General features: G+C 49.4%; 1 protein-coding gene across 4 annotated transcripts in view; it reads left to right on the top strand.

Moving 5' to 3' along the window:
- Ece1 (endothelin converting enzyme 1) overlaps window positions 1–14,438 on the top strand; it is a 122,983-nt gene that overhangs the window by 45,438 nt on the left and 63,107 nt on the right. For 2 of the 4 annotated variants that reach the window (XM_008838618.3, XM_008838617.3), the window contains exons 1-2: window positions 11,985–12,119; window positions 12,268–12,354. In XM_008838618.3, the coding sequence (XP_008836840.1) occupies window positions 12,072–12,119; window positions 12,268–12,354 (135 nt within the window). In that variant the 5' untranslated portion in view covers window positions 11,985–12,071. Of the gene's footprint in view, window positions 1–11,984; window positions 12,120–12,267; window positions 12,355–14,438 lie in introns of those variants that run through there. The other 2 variants (XM_029566188.1, XM_017799512.2) reach the window with 1 other exon arrangement.

The following is a 14,438-nucleotide window of genomic DNA, read 5'->3' as shown; positions in this document are numbered from 1 at the left end:
ACTTAAGCCTAATGTCTGAGAAGTGTAATCCCTTGAACTCTTAAAGAAATACACTGATTACTTTACTCTTTGGTTATACTTTCCTTTTGGGTGTTTAAGACCATACAGTTGGCCCAAATAAATCAATTTATTTTTACACTTAAGGTCATTTGGGGATCTGTTCCTCAGGAGTCACATGGGCTTGGGAGGAGCTCCTGGCTCCTTTCTTTTATGAGTTCCATCTATGTGATGATAAATCAAATATCCTGCTCGACCATGTCTGGCTTCACTTGGAAGCATGGAGGAAATGTTTCCTCTGAGTTGATCCTCCTCTTTGTAGACTGGACACTGGCTCATGTCCATCTCATGGGGTCTCCATGTCCTCCCTAAACAAGAGGACAGGTGACTCACCACAGTTACAGGACATTTTGAGAGATGTTCCATAGTCCGCTGGAAATTAGTCGACCTTGGAGGGTAAGGGACAAAAACTGTCCTTTAAGTCCCTCTGACCACATTAGTATAGGCCTCAAACTATGACCGTTAAACATCCAATAAGGTTAGTTCCACCAGTTTGGTACTTTTAGTTATCATGTGCTATGTAGATAAGGGTAAAAAAACAAATATTCTCAGATAAACCTTGACTAGATATATATTTTGTTCCTGAAACTAGTTGATTAAACTATGACCATAGAAATTTTAAGATTATGTGTATATTATTTTTGTCCCATCCTTTATATATCATAACAAACCTACACAGACGTTCATCACTTGCTTAGGCTTTCTCATTTTTTCTATTTTGGAAAATATCTCCATTCCCATATCCTTTTAACATCTTTTACATTCTCATTTTCATTAAGTTCTTCCCTGATTTTGATGCCAGTCCCATATCCTTTTTACATCTTTTACAGTCTCATTTTTTAAAAAAAAATATTATGAGACATATTAGCATTGACAATTAAGTTTTCCATCTGTTGTGAGATTTCTTTTCCTGGGGATGCTAAGCAATGCTTTTTCCCTTTTAAGGTTCTAGTGTCAAGCCAATGTTTGATTAAAGTTTTACTGGGAAACCAATGAATTTATTGAGCTTACTTACCGAGATAACTGAGGGGTTGCTGAGTTATTGTTTTATTTTTATGTGTATGAGTGTATTGCCTGCATGTATGTGTCATGCAGTGCCTGCGGAGGTCAGAAGAGGGCATCCGGATCCCATGGAACTAGAGTTACAGATAGCTGTTAGCTACCATGTGGGTGCTGGGAATTGAACCCAGGTCCTCGAAAGAGCAGTCAGTGCTCTTGCCCACTGAGCTGTCTCTCCAGCCCATTTGTTTTTACAAAGGAAAGTTGGAAATACTGATTTTCATGTAAAATCTCCACAATACTGACATTTCGAAAACTTTGACACATTTGTGGACCAGATTTGACCAATGTGAGCTGGAAGGTATGTCAGTAGCAAGAGCACCTGATATTACAGCCCTTTCTTTGTCTCAGGTCCTTGTCCCATAAAGTCATCTAATCCTTATAATGATTTTTAACAAATCCACCTCACAGTTGAGCAAGACTGAGAACCCAGCTGGTTCCACAGACTAGGTTCCTAACCATTACCCATATTCCCCCAGGGTTCAGGGAGGACGAGGCTGCTGGGGATGGGGATGCCACCAGAGGTGCAGCTTTGCCAGATACTGAAGTGCTGCTTGCCTGAACAGGCCTGAGGGCCTCATCTCTGCCCACAGGCCTGGCCTGTCATGGACCACTTTTATGTCTGGGTGCTTTCTTAGGCCGGTGGTGGAACCCCAATGACAGTGCTGGGAAGGCAGCAGGGAGGGGTGAAGAGAATAGGAATCTAGTGGATACTTGATGAGAGGTTGTGAGAGGTGAGAAATGGGCCCAGCTCAGGAAGGTAAGGGTGAAGTCAGCCAGGGCCAGGACAAGCAGCAGCCTCGGGGTGCAAGGGGCTGGGCACCTCCACTTCCTGGGGATGTGTCCAGACAAGCCTGCTATCTGGAGAAGCAGGAGAGGATAAAGATCATCTGGCAGAGCAACTTCTCACCTCCCAGGGGCGAGGCCAGAGAGCCCAGCCAGATTCCATTCTGACTTACACTCCAGGGCCTTTGTTGTATTCAACCCACTTTGAGGAGAGGATCTGTGGGTTCTGAAGCCCAAAAAACATGGTGTGAAGGGGCTGGCAGATATGTCTAGATGCTCCCCTGTGGCCTTGGCCTGTCTGTAAGTCCCTGAGTGATAAGTAATAGGTGCTAAACAAGTGTTTTCCCAATTGGCCCCCACTTTTGATATGTATGCTGTTATCACCAGCCAGAGTCCAGAGAGGAAGTTAGCCAGGGCACACAGCCAGAGGTGGGGGCAGGATGAGAGGACTGAGGTGCTGTAGGGTTCCTAGCACCAACCTGGGCCTGGGTTGGAGGAGAGATGAGGTGGCAGAACTGGGTGAGGGGGTCCAGGAGGAGATATGAAGTGGGCCATGGGGCACTCTGATTCTCAGGGCTGTTGGTTCCTCTAGAATCAGTGCTGTACTCCAGGGAAGACCTCATGCTGGTTGTATGCCCTCACTGCTAGGTCACCATGCGGCTTGTGCTGGTATCCCAGGACCCTGGCATGCCCTCCAGTATTCTCTGTTCCAGGGGAGCAAATCAGTTACAAGCATAGCAAACATTTGAGCACTTCCCATTGTCCGGGCTCCATGCTACAGTTCTCTTGGGATGGTTTCAGTTAGCCTGAAAACTTTTCCTACATGACTTTTTTTCTACTACTTACCTGATACCTTCTCTTTTTTAAAAAATTGTTCTTTTTGCTTTGTTTTGTGTTTTTGAGACACGATCTCACTATGGAGCCCTGGCTGTCTTGGAACTCACTATGTAGACTAGGTTTGGTCTCATACAGAGATCCGTCTGCCTCTGCCTCCCGAGTGCTGGGATGAAAGGTGTGCGCTACCACACCCGGCACCAGTTTTTTTCCTTCAGGTCCCATATGGGACTGTGTTAGATTTCTTTCTTTTTGCAGCCCTGGAGTTTGAACCCAGGCCCCTTGTGTGCTAGTCAGACATGGTACCACTCAGCTATGCTCCCAGCCATTCCTGGTCACTTTACACAGGAGGAAGCAGATTCAGTGATGATCCTGCATACCAAGCTACCCCCTATGGTCGGGACATGACACCTGAACTTGCATAGTCTGTTCCAGAGTCTGCGCTCTTCAAGAGGGAAAATGGTCTTTCAGGAAGAGGGGAAATACTAACTTGGGGGTGATCTTCCACACTGGCGAAGTGTTTCTCCATATGGAATTCCAGTTTTGTCTTGACCATACCCTATGAGGACCATGCTGACATCCCATCTCACAGTTGAGCAAAGTGAGACCCAGAAGGGTGACTCAACCTGCCCAGGGCTACATGGCTGGGCCAGAGGTGGGGTCCCTTTCTGACTCCAAGTCTGCTCTCTTAGCTTCTTGGCCACTGTGTTGGTGGTCAGAAGGCCTTTTGAACTCCTGACCATGCCACGGTTTCCTGCACCCACCTACTTGCCACCTCGGGACTGAGAGCCACTGGTTCTCAGACAGATATACTGGAATTACAGGTATGCATGCAACACCCAGTTTGTGCAGTGATGGGTATAGACCCAGGGCTTGGTGCAGGCTAGGTAAGCCCTCTATTAACTGAACTACATCCTCAACTGCTACAGTACCTCTCTGTGTGTTCTTTAGTGGGCAGAGTGGTCTAAGAACTGTCGTATGGACCTCCTACCTTCTAGCCCTTGCCCTTATCAGCACTTGCTGCCCAAGGAAATAGAAAACCTGGGTGAACCCTGGTTGTCACCCACTGGCAGTCTGACCCTGAACAAGTGAATGGACCTTTCTAAGCTTGTTTTCTGACCCTCAAAAAGAAGTTACAGAGCCCACCTCAGGCCCTGATGGGAGTTGGGCAGGATCATCCACCTGACTTGGCTGTCTAGGGGTTCACGAATCTGGCATGTGCCTAAGCTTCCTGTCCTATCTGCTTCTTCCTCTTCCCAGCCACCACCCGCCCACCTGGGTAACACAAATACTAATTATAACCATTTCCATGAGCTGCTTCCTGATTGAACCTAATTACCGAGCAGGTCAGTCACATCATAAATATCATTAAACCAAACATATTAGCTTTGTCTTAAATTTTATGTGATTAGATCAGCAAATTGTTCCGGCACACTTGGCCTCTCCAGACTAGGACTCACCCAGCCTGGTCACCCCATATAGAAGGGTGCTGGAGCATCAAGGTGCAGGGCGTCTCTCGGCAGCCCCAGAGTCAAGGCCAGCCGTAGCTTGCTGGCCTGCCTTGAATTTGGTGCTCAGAAAAGATCCAGGAGCTGATGCCTGAAGTGGAGAGGACTGAACAGGTGCGAGGAGGGGATGCATGCGGTGGGGAACACCTTTTTATTTGTTGTCATGACTCTGGAGATGGAACCCCCAGGGATCAAACCCAGGCTTTGCTCTTTACCAGATATATGGCTTTGGGTACACGCAAACACTCCCTGAAGTCTGTTGCTTTGGTTCTACCTGTAAGTTTTCTTTAGAAGTTGGCCCTTTCGAAGTTGAGCACACACAGAGGAGCACTGAATGAATGTCGCTTCCCTGTTAGGTATGGGCCAAGGCGCCTATGGGTCTACTTAGCCCACCACACATAAAGACCCTGTGTGCTATGTACTCTTCCCAGCCCCACGAGCTAGAAGAGAAAACCAAAGCATAGGAAGGCAGTGGAAAGACACCATCATGCTTAAATGAAATGGAATCCAGTTTCAGGGAAGCATAGGGGAAGGGTCCCTATGAAGTTGGGCTGCCTGGAGGAAGATCACCTGAGCGGAGGAGTGAAGGCAGAGAAGGCTAAGGGCCATGGATATGCCAAGACTTTGAGGCAGGAAGTGCAGTACATTCGGGGAATGGACCCCTGACACTTTACTGTGGTTAAGTGTGTGTGCAAGGAAGGGGGACATGAGAGTTAATAAAGCCAGAGAGATGCCAAGAACCAGATCCTGGGGTGGGAAGAAAGTAGAGGTTGGAAGCCGTGCCAGCTGACAGTCTGTGGCAGCAATCAGGAAGTCAGTCTGTGAGCAGAAGGATTGGATCTCGTTAGTTTAGAAAGTTCTGCTGGTGAGATCCGGGGTACAATATGCTAATGAGAGAAGGCTTCCCAGGGGGCCAGAGGTGACTGCTAGGGGCCACAGGTGTCAGTGGCTGGTCACCCATGTGTCTGGCGGCCTGCACTGGGGAGGAAGGAGAGATAGCCAGCCAGGCATAGGGCGCCTCCACTGGGGGCACCAAAGCAGGAATGGGCAACACTCCTCAGGGCCTCCCCAGCCAGGCAGGCAAGTCAACATGGTCGAGTGGGCAGTGTGCCTTGACTCCTTGTGTGTAGCTGAGTCTCCATTGTATTCTGTACAGACCCCCATGATCCACTCCCCCCGCTGCTCCCCAGCAGGCAGGGTTGCTGCATCTCAAAGGAAGCAGCCAGCAGCCTTGACCTCCCCTCCATTCTCCGCACCACTATCCTTCAAGTGGGTACCCTACCTCCTGCCCAACACCCCCTTTTCCTGCTCAGGCTTCCAGCTCTGTTGGAACCTTTGGTGGCCCGAAGTGGAATCTTTCCCCTCCATCCCCCAAGTTATATCCCTTCCTGTTTCCCATATCCCAGATGGGGTGGCCTGTGGCCTCCAAAGAGCTTAGACTCTGGGAAAGAGCCAGAGGCAAAGGGAGAAAAGAGGGAAGAGGTCTCAAGACTAGGAAAATCTTAGGTTGAATCCTAGTTCTGCTAATTGGCAGGCCTGGATCTCTATATCTGTGAAATGGGCATCTCAGGACTAGTCTCACAGTGATCATGAGCCATAAGGAAGGCTCTGGATCTGGGCACTGTCAGAGTCAACAACTTAAGGGATAGCCAATTAGTATTTTTTTTTTCTAGTGCTGGAGATAAAATCCAAGACCTTGGACATTCAAGGCAAGCACTCTACCCCTTGGGTACATTTATTTATTTATTTATTTATTTAATTATTTGAGTGCATGTGTGTGTGTGTGCTGTGTATGTTTAAAGTCAGGGTCTCATATAGCCCAGAATGGCCATTTCCCCACCCCCATTTTGATGTTAACATCTTTTTCTTTTTAAAAAATATGTTATTTAGCTGGGCGTGGTGGCACACGCCTGTAGTCCCAGCACTTGGAGGCAGAGGCAGGCGGATCTCTGTGAGTTCAAGGCCAGCCTGATCTACATAGTGAGTTCCAGGACAGCTGGGGCTACAGGGAGACCCTGCTTCAAAAAGACAAAAAAAAAGTTATTTATTTTTTATTTTATGTGTATGAGTGTATTCCCTGCATGCATGTGAGTGCACCTGTGCTGTACAATGTCCTCAGAGTTCAGAAGAAGGCAATTCCCTGGAACTGGAGTTACAGACAGTTGTTAGCTGCCATGCGAATACTGGGATTTGAACCTGGGTCCTCTGCAAGAGCAGAGAGTGTTCTTAAATGCTGAGCCATCTCTCCAGTCCCTTTTTTTCTTATTTTTGAGACAGAGTGTCTTGTATCCCAGGTTGGCCTTGAATTTACTACATAGTCAAGAATAACCTTGCACTCTTGATCCTCCTACCTCTACCTCCTGAGTCCTGGGATGATAGCCATATACCACCACACCCAGTTAATGTGGGGTAGAAAATGGACCCAGGGCTTCAGGCATGCTGGGCAAGCACCCTATCAACTGAGCTCTATCCCCAGTCCTGAATTTTATTCTTTAGGTACTAGGGATCAATGACAGTTTTTGAACCTTGTTTTAGAAGTAACAGCAGTAGGGAGGGAGCTTAGTTGGTATAAAGTGTTTCAAGGCTCATAACCCAGGTGAAAGCCAGACGTGGTGGCATGCTGGGAAGTGGAGATAGAAAGATCCCTGGGGCTCTCTGGCCAGCCAGTCTAGCCAGTGAGAAACTCCCATCTGAAAATAAAAGTGAACAGTACTTGAGGAATGACATCCAGGATTGTCCTCTGGCCTCTAAATGCACAGACTAAGTCATGACAATGTAATAACTAACACTTGCTGTAGGCCTGGCACTGTTCTAAGCATTTTATCTATATTAACTCATTTAAGTGTCACAACAGTCCTATGAGGGAGGTACTGTTAAATCACCCCATTTTACAAATGATTCACCTGAGGAACAGAGAGACCAAGTCACTTGATCAAGATCACACAGCTAGGAAATTGCAGAAGGGGACAGTGAGCTGAGATTTGAAGCAAGAGCTATGCTTGTGCCTGTTGAATGTATATGCCTTTAGCTACCAGGTAATATGACCGTGTGCTGGGTGATACATAAGCATCTAACGTCCCAGCTAGTTGTTGGCACCTGAAACCAATGATGGGCACTTGACTGCTAGAGTGGCCATCTGAGGAGTGGAGACAGAATGTGAAAACAGCTCAGGGTGTGGCCATTCATCCCAGGCCCGAAACTGTACACTTTGTTGCCTCTGACAACTCCAAGATTCCCTGATGATTTCCTGCCTTGGGCAAACCAACCACAAGAGCTATCTGAGTGACTAAAGCTGTCAAGGCCAATGGCTGCCTGGGTACCACCAGGCCATGAGGCCTCTGGCATCAGAAACACATGAGCATTTCTGTGTCTCAGCTTTTCCCCACTCCAGGCCCCCTCAGTGGCTGCAGGACAGGTATCTAGAGCTGGCACTGCTCTCCTCATGTGGTCACTTTCCCTGTGAGGCCAAGCATCGGGGACCTAAGACCAGCATTCCTCTGGGAACTATGGTTCCCACTTTGCCATTCTTGATCTCAGCCAACCCTTCTTGGGAACAGATACATCCCAGATTTCTCCATCCAGGGGAAGGCTCACCACAAAGCACCAGCTCTACTGTCCTGAAGCTCAGGGGCCACATGTGGCACTCACAGCCACTATAGATGAGGCTATTAGAACAAGCCTGTGCCATCCCATCATGCCAGCCCAGTGTTTGGTCCTCCCAGGACATCCAGACTCCATGATATCTCCACCTGAAGAATCAGCTTTGCCATCCACAGAGAGCATAGGTCTTGGTATCCAGGGCCCAGGTTTGAGATCTGACTGGCACTGACTGACTCTGTGGTCTGGTCTCCTTGAGGGCAGCATAACGAAGCCAGCATAGGTGGCTTTGCAGGTGGGCAGGAAGATTTACACTCTGGCTGTCTTAATGTCCAGCCAGAGGATTAGAGGGGCTGACTCCTCCCTGACCCTCACTGGTCTATTTGTTAAGTGGAGATAAAGATGTTGCCTGAGAGGGGTGAAGTACTCTGAAAGGTACGTCTTAAGTAGTACCCAGATGGTATATGTTCTGTCCAGCCCCACTCCTTCCCCTGTCTATAAATGGAAGATCTGCCTGCTGAGCTGGCTCTGGTGGCTATGGGGATTCTTCATGCCTGGTAGGTCTAGAGAGAGGACTGCCAATGCTGGAGTGCCACCCACTTGTCCCTGGCATGCTCCCCACCAAACAGAGACGGGAGAAGTGCTAAGCCTTTCCCATAACTGAGGTAGGTGCAGTTTCACTGCACGCCCCAGCAGCATTACAGGAAGACGGGGAGGAGTCAGGCTTTTGTGGGCCAAAAAATCAACAGCTTTTCATGACACTTATTTCTCTTGGGAGGTATGTGAGCTGCCTATGTCATCCAGCCACTGACCACTGCAGTGGGGTGGGTGGGACATAGTTGTCCAACCCTACCCCACTCCCACCCCCATCCCCACCTTTGCTTAAACCTCTAGAGGCCCTAGCCCCATACTAGGCCTTTGAGGGTATGGACCAGGATGTGCCTTCACTGCCCTCCTGTCTTCTAGAGAGGCAGCATGGGTGGAGGCTCTGAGGACACATCAGGGGAGCAGATGCTGCATAGGGTCTGGGGAGGATGGTGGAGGTTTCCCAGAAGAGGAGATCTCTGAAATGAGCTGCAAGTGGAAGGAGTCATTGCCTAACCTGCCAGCTACTTCCCTTAGCTTTGGTTTCATTCTGCATAAAAGGGGCCAGTGACACCCGCCAAAGGGAAAGGATACCAGATTGAGAGGGAGGATGGAGCAAAAGGGCTGGCAATTATCTCATCCACCAAGGTGCCCAGAGGAGGTGTTGGGAAACTCAAAACTTTTTCCAGGGCCTTTTCCTCTGATGATTAGCACCTGCCACTTAATGTAACCAAGTGTCTTGGTTTAGAAAACTCAGTTTTAAAAATATTTTATTATTTTATTTTATGTGTATTGCCTGCATGTAGGTAAGTACATCCATGTTGTGCAATGCCCATGGAGGACAGAAGAGGCCGTCGGATTCCCTGGAACTTGAGTTACAGACAGTTGTTAGCTGTCATGTGGGTGCTGGGATTCGAACCCAGGTCTTCTGCAAGAACAGCCAGTGTTCTTAACCACTGAGCCATCTCTCCAGCCCCAGTTTAGAAAACTCTTAGCAGTAAACCTTGGGAGACCTTTCTCTCCTGGAGTGATGTAATAGGACCTCGTCCATTCAGTGAGAGCGAGGCAGAAGTTCCAAGAATAACCCCCCCCCCCAGTACATACACCTTGCTTACCCCAGGGCCTGTGTCCCTTAGGTGTGTTTCTGTGCTCTTAGTCATTATGAAGTTAGACACAGACTTCATGAAGCTCTGAAGGTTTCTCCTTATCACCATTCAGTCCATTGTTTAGCTTCGGAACTGTTCGTTGAGTACCAATTCCATGCTTGGTGATGAGGATTCTCCCATAAGGGCCCAGCCACTGCAGACAAAGCTCATGCTTCTGGGGAGAGAGAGAGAGACCCAGACAGTAAAGACTTAAAAACAGCAATGGAATAATGAGAATAATGACAGAGTGTTGGTGGGTACATGTGGTGGTGCACACCTGGAATCCCACTACTTGGGAGGTGGAGGTAAGAAGGTCATGAGTTCCAGACCAGCCTGGGCTACAGGCCAGCCTGAACTACACAGTGAAACCCTGTCTCAACAAAACAAAACAACTATAGAATTAACAGACAGCAACAAATACTATAAGGGAAATAAACAGGCTGCTGTAATAGAGAATTTGGGAAGCAACTCAGAGTGGTTTGGACATTTGAGCAGGTGGCCTTTAAGCTGAGACATGAAGCTGTAGCTGGCTGTGGGAGGAGCAAAGAGAGAAAAGAATGTTCCAGATGGAAGGGGCTGCTAAAAACGTTTTGGCTGAGAAAGGGGCAACTTGGGTATCTGCTGAACCGAACAAAAGCCAAAGGCCATATCTGGGGCCTCAGTGGGCAACAACTGAAGATAAGAGTCAGGAATGGGCAGGCCAGGGCCTGACAAAAGGTTGGGGTTCATTATGGTAGGTCACTGAAGACTTGAAATCCAGGGTGGCAAAATGAGAATTTCATTTATGAAGACTGACTCTGGGAACTGAGTGTGTCGTTAGAAGTCAGGGTGTAGCTGGGGAACCCTCTGGAGACACCTTTCTTGCTGACTCCTCCCCCCACCTTGGACAGCCACCTCCTACACAGGCTGGTTCGTTTGCACATATGTACTAAGGAGAACTGAATGGGGAGTGAACAGTCATTTGGGGAAGCTGAAAAATGTTTAAGTGATTATAATGGGTGTGTCTTTTGGAAAATGGTTGTGTTAGGCCTTTGTGAGTCCTGGCGTGGAAGACAGAATGTTGGGGCCCACAGTCCCTAAGTGATCCTTGATTCCTGTCAGAGATCACTTCTCCCGCTTGGGTTCACAGGAGAGGCTGGTGAGGGGATATTTACAGAAGGCTCTGAACTCCTGAGAGGGAACATGGCAGCCAACTTCACTTTTCTGGGTTCTTTTAAGCATGTTTTAATTTGTGGAGGGTTTGAGATTAGGGTCTCCCTGTAGTCCCAGCTGGCCTGGAACTAGCTATGTAGTAGACCAGACTGGCCTTGATCTCTCAGATATTTACCTGCCTTTACCTCCCAAGTAATGGAATTAAAGGCATGTACCACCATGCCCTGCATGTGTTTAAAAAATTTAATTAACACATGGCTTTTGCTTTTATTTATTTGGTGTGTCCATGGAATACATCTTAGAGATCAAAGGACAACGTGTGGGAATTGGCTCTCTCCTTCTACTATGTGGGTCCTAGGGATTGAACTCGGGCTCTCAGGCTTGGTGTCCTTACCCAGTAAGCTAATTCATTGGCCCCATAAAGCAATGATTCTTTTGGAGGTGGGGGCAGGTTTCCCCTGTCTCTCCAGGTGTCCTGGAGAGAGCTGCCTGCCTCTCCCGGCTGAGTGCTGGGATCAAAGGTGTGCACTTAGCAATGATTCTTTTTTTTTTTTAAATATTTTCTTTATTATTTTTATTTTATGTGTATGTATTGCCTGCATGTATGTGAGTGCACCGGTGTCATGCAATGCCTGCGGAGGACAGAAGAGGCTGTCGGATCCCCTGGAACTGGAGTTATGGACAGTTGTTAGCTGCTATGTGGGTGCTGGGATTTGAACCTGGGTCTTCTGCAAGAACAACCAGTGTTCTTAACTGCTGAGCCATCTCTCCAGCCCCAGCAATGATTCTTAATATGTACAGGAGGGCCACCACCTCTAAGGGATGGTGGCAAGCCCCCAAATGCACTCAGCAGTTTTTCATTCTGTGACAGGGGATTCCCCTAGAATACTGTGACATTCGTTCAGAATTCTGGCTTTCAAAACCCCTGAGCCTAGAGGAAAAGGGAACCGAGGACGTAGGAGGACTTTTGACTCCACCTCTCCCCTAGTCCTAGCTGGGTGGAGAAGACCCCCTCCTCTCACCTAAGGGCTGATGGTGAAGGAACCTGGCTTGACCTGGCTAGGCTTTGCTGACCTCGACCTCTGCTACTAGGGAGATTCCTTTAAGGGGAAGCTTAAGTTGCTCCGTGTGGCATCCCCTTCTTGCCAGCTAGGGTCTGGGGCCCGGGCCTGGCGTGGGAAGAAAGAGGTCCTCATCTCTCCCAGGACTCTCGCGGGAGGCCAGGGAGGGAACGGGGCCTTGAGCCCTGCAAGCCCCGCCCGCGAAGGTGGCGTTGCTGCAGGCCCGCCCCAGGCAGGGCAGCGGGGAGGCTGGGGACAGGACCAGGACAGGACAGGACGGGCGCAGCATGCGGAGCGCGTGGTCGTCGCTGGCCACCGTGTTGTCGGTGCTGGGGGTGAGGCGGGCGTGGCGGGCGGGGAGGGATTGCGGGGGCGGGGCCCTCCGTGGGCCGATCTCGGGTGGCCGGGGCGGGGCGCTGGGGCCACTTCCCCATTCGGGCCATGGAGGCGCTGAGAGAGTTCGTGTTGCACTTGGCCTTGCAGATGTCGACCTACAAACGGGCCACTCTGGACGAAGAGGACCTGGTGGATTCGCTCTCCGAGGGCGATGTGTACCCCAATGGCCTGCAGGTAAGAGCCCTGAGCCGGCACACCGGACAGTGCCCGGGCTCGGGCATGCGCACTGGCATCGCCCCGCCCCCTGTCTGCCAATCTGGAGGGGACCGTGCGCCCCGCATCTTTGAGCCCTGATGGGACCCCTTCCTGGGTAGCAGTGACCCGAGACCCGCTTCCATACCACATCAGCCCTGCCCATCCTCAGAGCCTCCTGGCCACCTGTTCCCGGCCCACAGCCCAGGTACTGAGTTGAAGCACTCTTCTGCCTGAACTGGTCCAGTTGCCTTTTCACAGCAGTGTGCCTATGAGGGGACTTGCCCAGAGTGACACAGCCCCAGCACTGGCAGTCTAAAGCTGTTCCAGCCTCAGCATGCCGGGTCCTGCCTCCCTGGAGTCCTATCTGAGCAACATTATCCCTTTATTTCTATTCTTCCTCTCTACCTTAATTTCCTGGAGGAAGGAATAGCCTTCTGTCCCCTCTCCCTGCCCCTTGTCGCCCTATTCTGGAAGCCGGGATCCTTCCCTCCAGGGTCTGTCCCTGTGAGAATCTCATAGACTTGATGTCTCTGGGCATGATAGTGCCTTGCAGTTCAGGAGATCCTGGGCTACTTTCTCCTTTTCTCTCTGCCTGGAGCTGCACTCCTGCATTTCTGGCCAGGCCATCAGCCTGGGTAGGGTTGGGACATGGGTAAGCAAGGGGGAGTGAGTTGGAAATAGGAGCACTCAGGGTGGCCCTGTAATCTGGCTCCTGAGAAACCATTCCAGAGATCATCGAGATCTGGGAAGAGACTGGGAAGAGGCTTGGGCCACCAGAGGGACACCTCCTAAGCTTATCCCAAGGGCAATCACAAGAGTGGAACCTCAGCCTGCCAGGCCCAGCTCCTGGCAGGCACACCTTTAGGAAGCTGGAATTCCATTCTTTTTTCTTTTTTTCTAAATTTTATTTATTATTTTTATTTTATGTGTATGCGTGTATTGCCTACATGTAGGTAAGTGCACCCGTGTCCTGCAATGCCCATGGAGGTCAGAGGAGGCTGTCAGATCCCCTGGGACTGGAGTTATGGACAGTTGTTAGCCGCCATGTGGGTGCTGGGGTTTGAACCCGAGTCTTCTGTAAGAACAACCAGTGTTCTTAACTGCTGAGCAGTCTCTCCAGCCCCTGGAATTCTATTCTTAATAAAGGAAAGTGGCCCTCATTGAGCTCCCCTTCGTCCTCCTCTTGGCTAGTCATATAGGCCCAGGAAGATGCTCAACTCCTTAGCTCAAGAGCCTCCACCCAGCAGATTTGGCCCCCTACCTACAGGGGCCAACCCACTCAACTGTCAGGACTACCTCTATGCTGTAGTATTGCTCTCTCTACTCGTGTTTGAGGAAATTGAGGTTCTGCGAGGGTAGACAACTCACCTCAGGTCAGTTACCTTGCTAGAAATCAGAGTAGCAATCAAACCCAGTCTGTCCAGTACCTCTTCCCTGTGGAACCTTTCATAAGAGGCTAAATCCAGCAGGAAATTATTTTTCCGTGGCAAGCACTCTCCATTCACAAATCAAAACAATCTAATCAGCCATCTTTTTGAGTCTCATCTTCCATAGAACGTTCTAAATATATCAGAACGAAAGCATCTCAGAATTCACAACTAAATAATTTGACTTGCTGTTGTTGTAACACCAGCCCACCTGGGTATACATGGCCTTTTCCATAGCAGCTTTAAGTCCATCTGAGCACAGAGAGCAAGCTCTCTGAAGCCGGGGACCCTGAAATAAATTCTGACTTTCCTCGTGAGCTTGGGCAAGCTGTGAAAAACCGTCATCTGTAAGACAGGGTTAGAGAAAGCTAGAGTGAGGTGTGTCCTTCTGGGAGTACTGTGCTGTTACCTGAGGCAGCCATGTCACAGATGAGAAGCTGAGACACAGAGAAAGAGGGGCCATTGCTGCTGTGTGGGCTGAAGTTCAGTGTTGGCGTCCCCACACCAAACTGCCTGAGTAGATGTGTTTTCTGATTTCCATGAAGGAAAATGCAGCGAGGTTGCCTGAAGATTTGGGGGACATTTGTGTAGGTAACTGTGTGCCTTGCTTGGAGTTCCTGTGACTTTCACGAGACA

Source organism: Nannospalax galili, unplaced genomic scaffold (assembly GCF_000622305.1).
Source record: "Nannospalax galili isolate Female #2095 unplaced genomic scaffold, S.galili_v1.0 scaffold2019, whole genome shotgun sequence".
Lineage (NCBI taxonomy): Eukaryota > Metazoa > Chordata > Mammalia > Rodentia > Spalacidae > Nannospalax > Nannospalax galili.
This window is presented reverse-complemented; position numbering and strand designations above follow the sequence as displayed.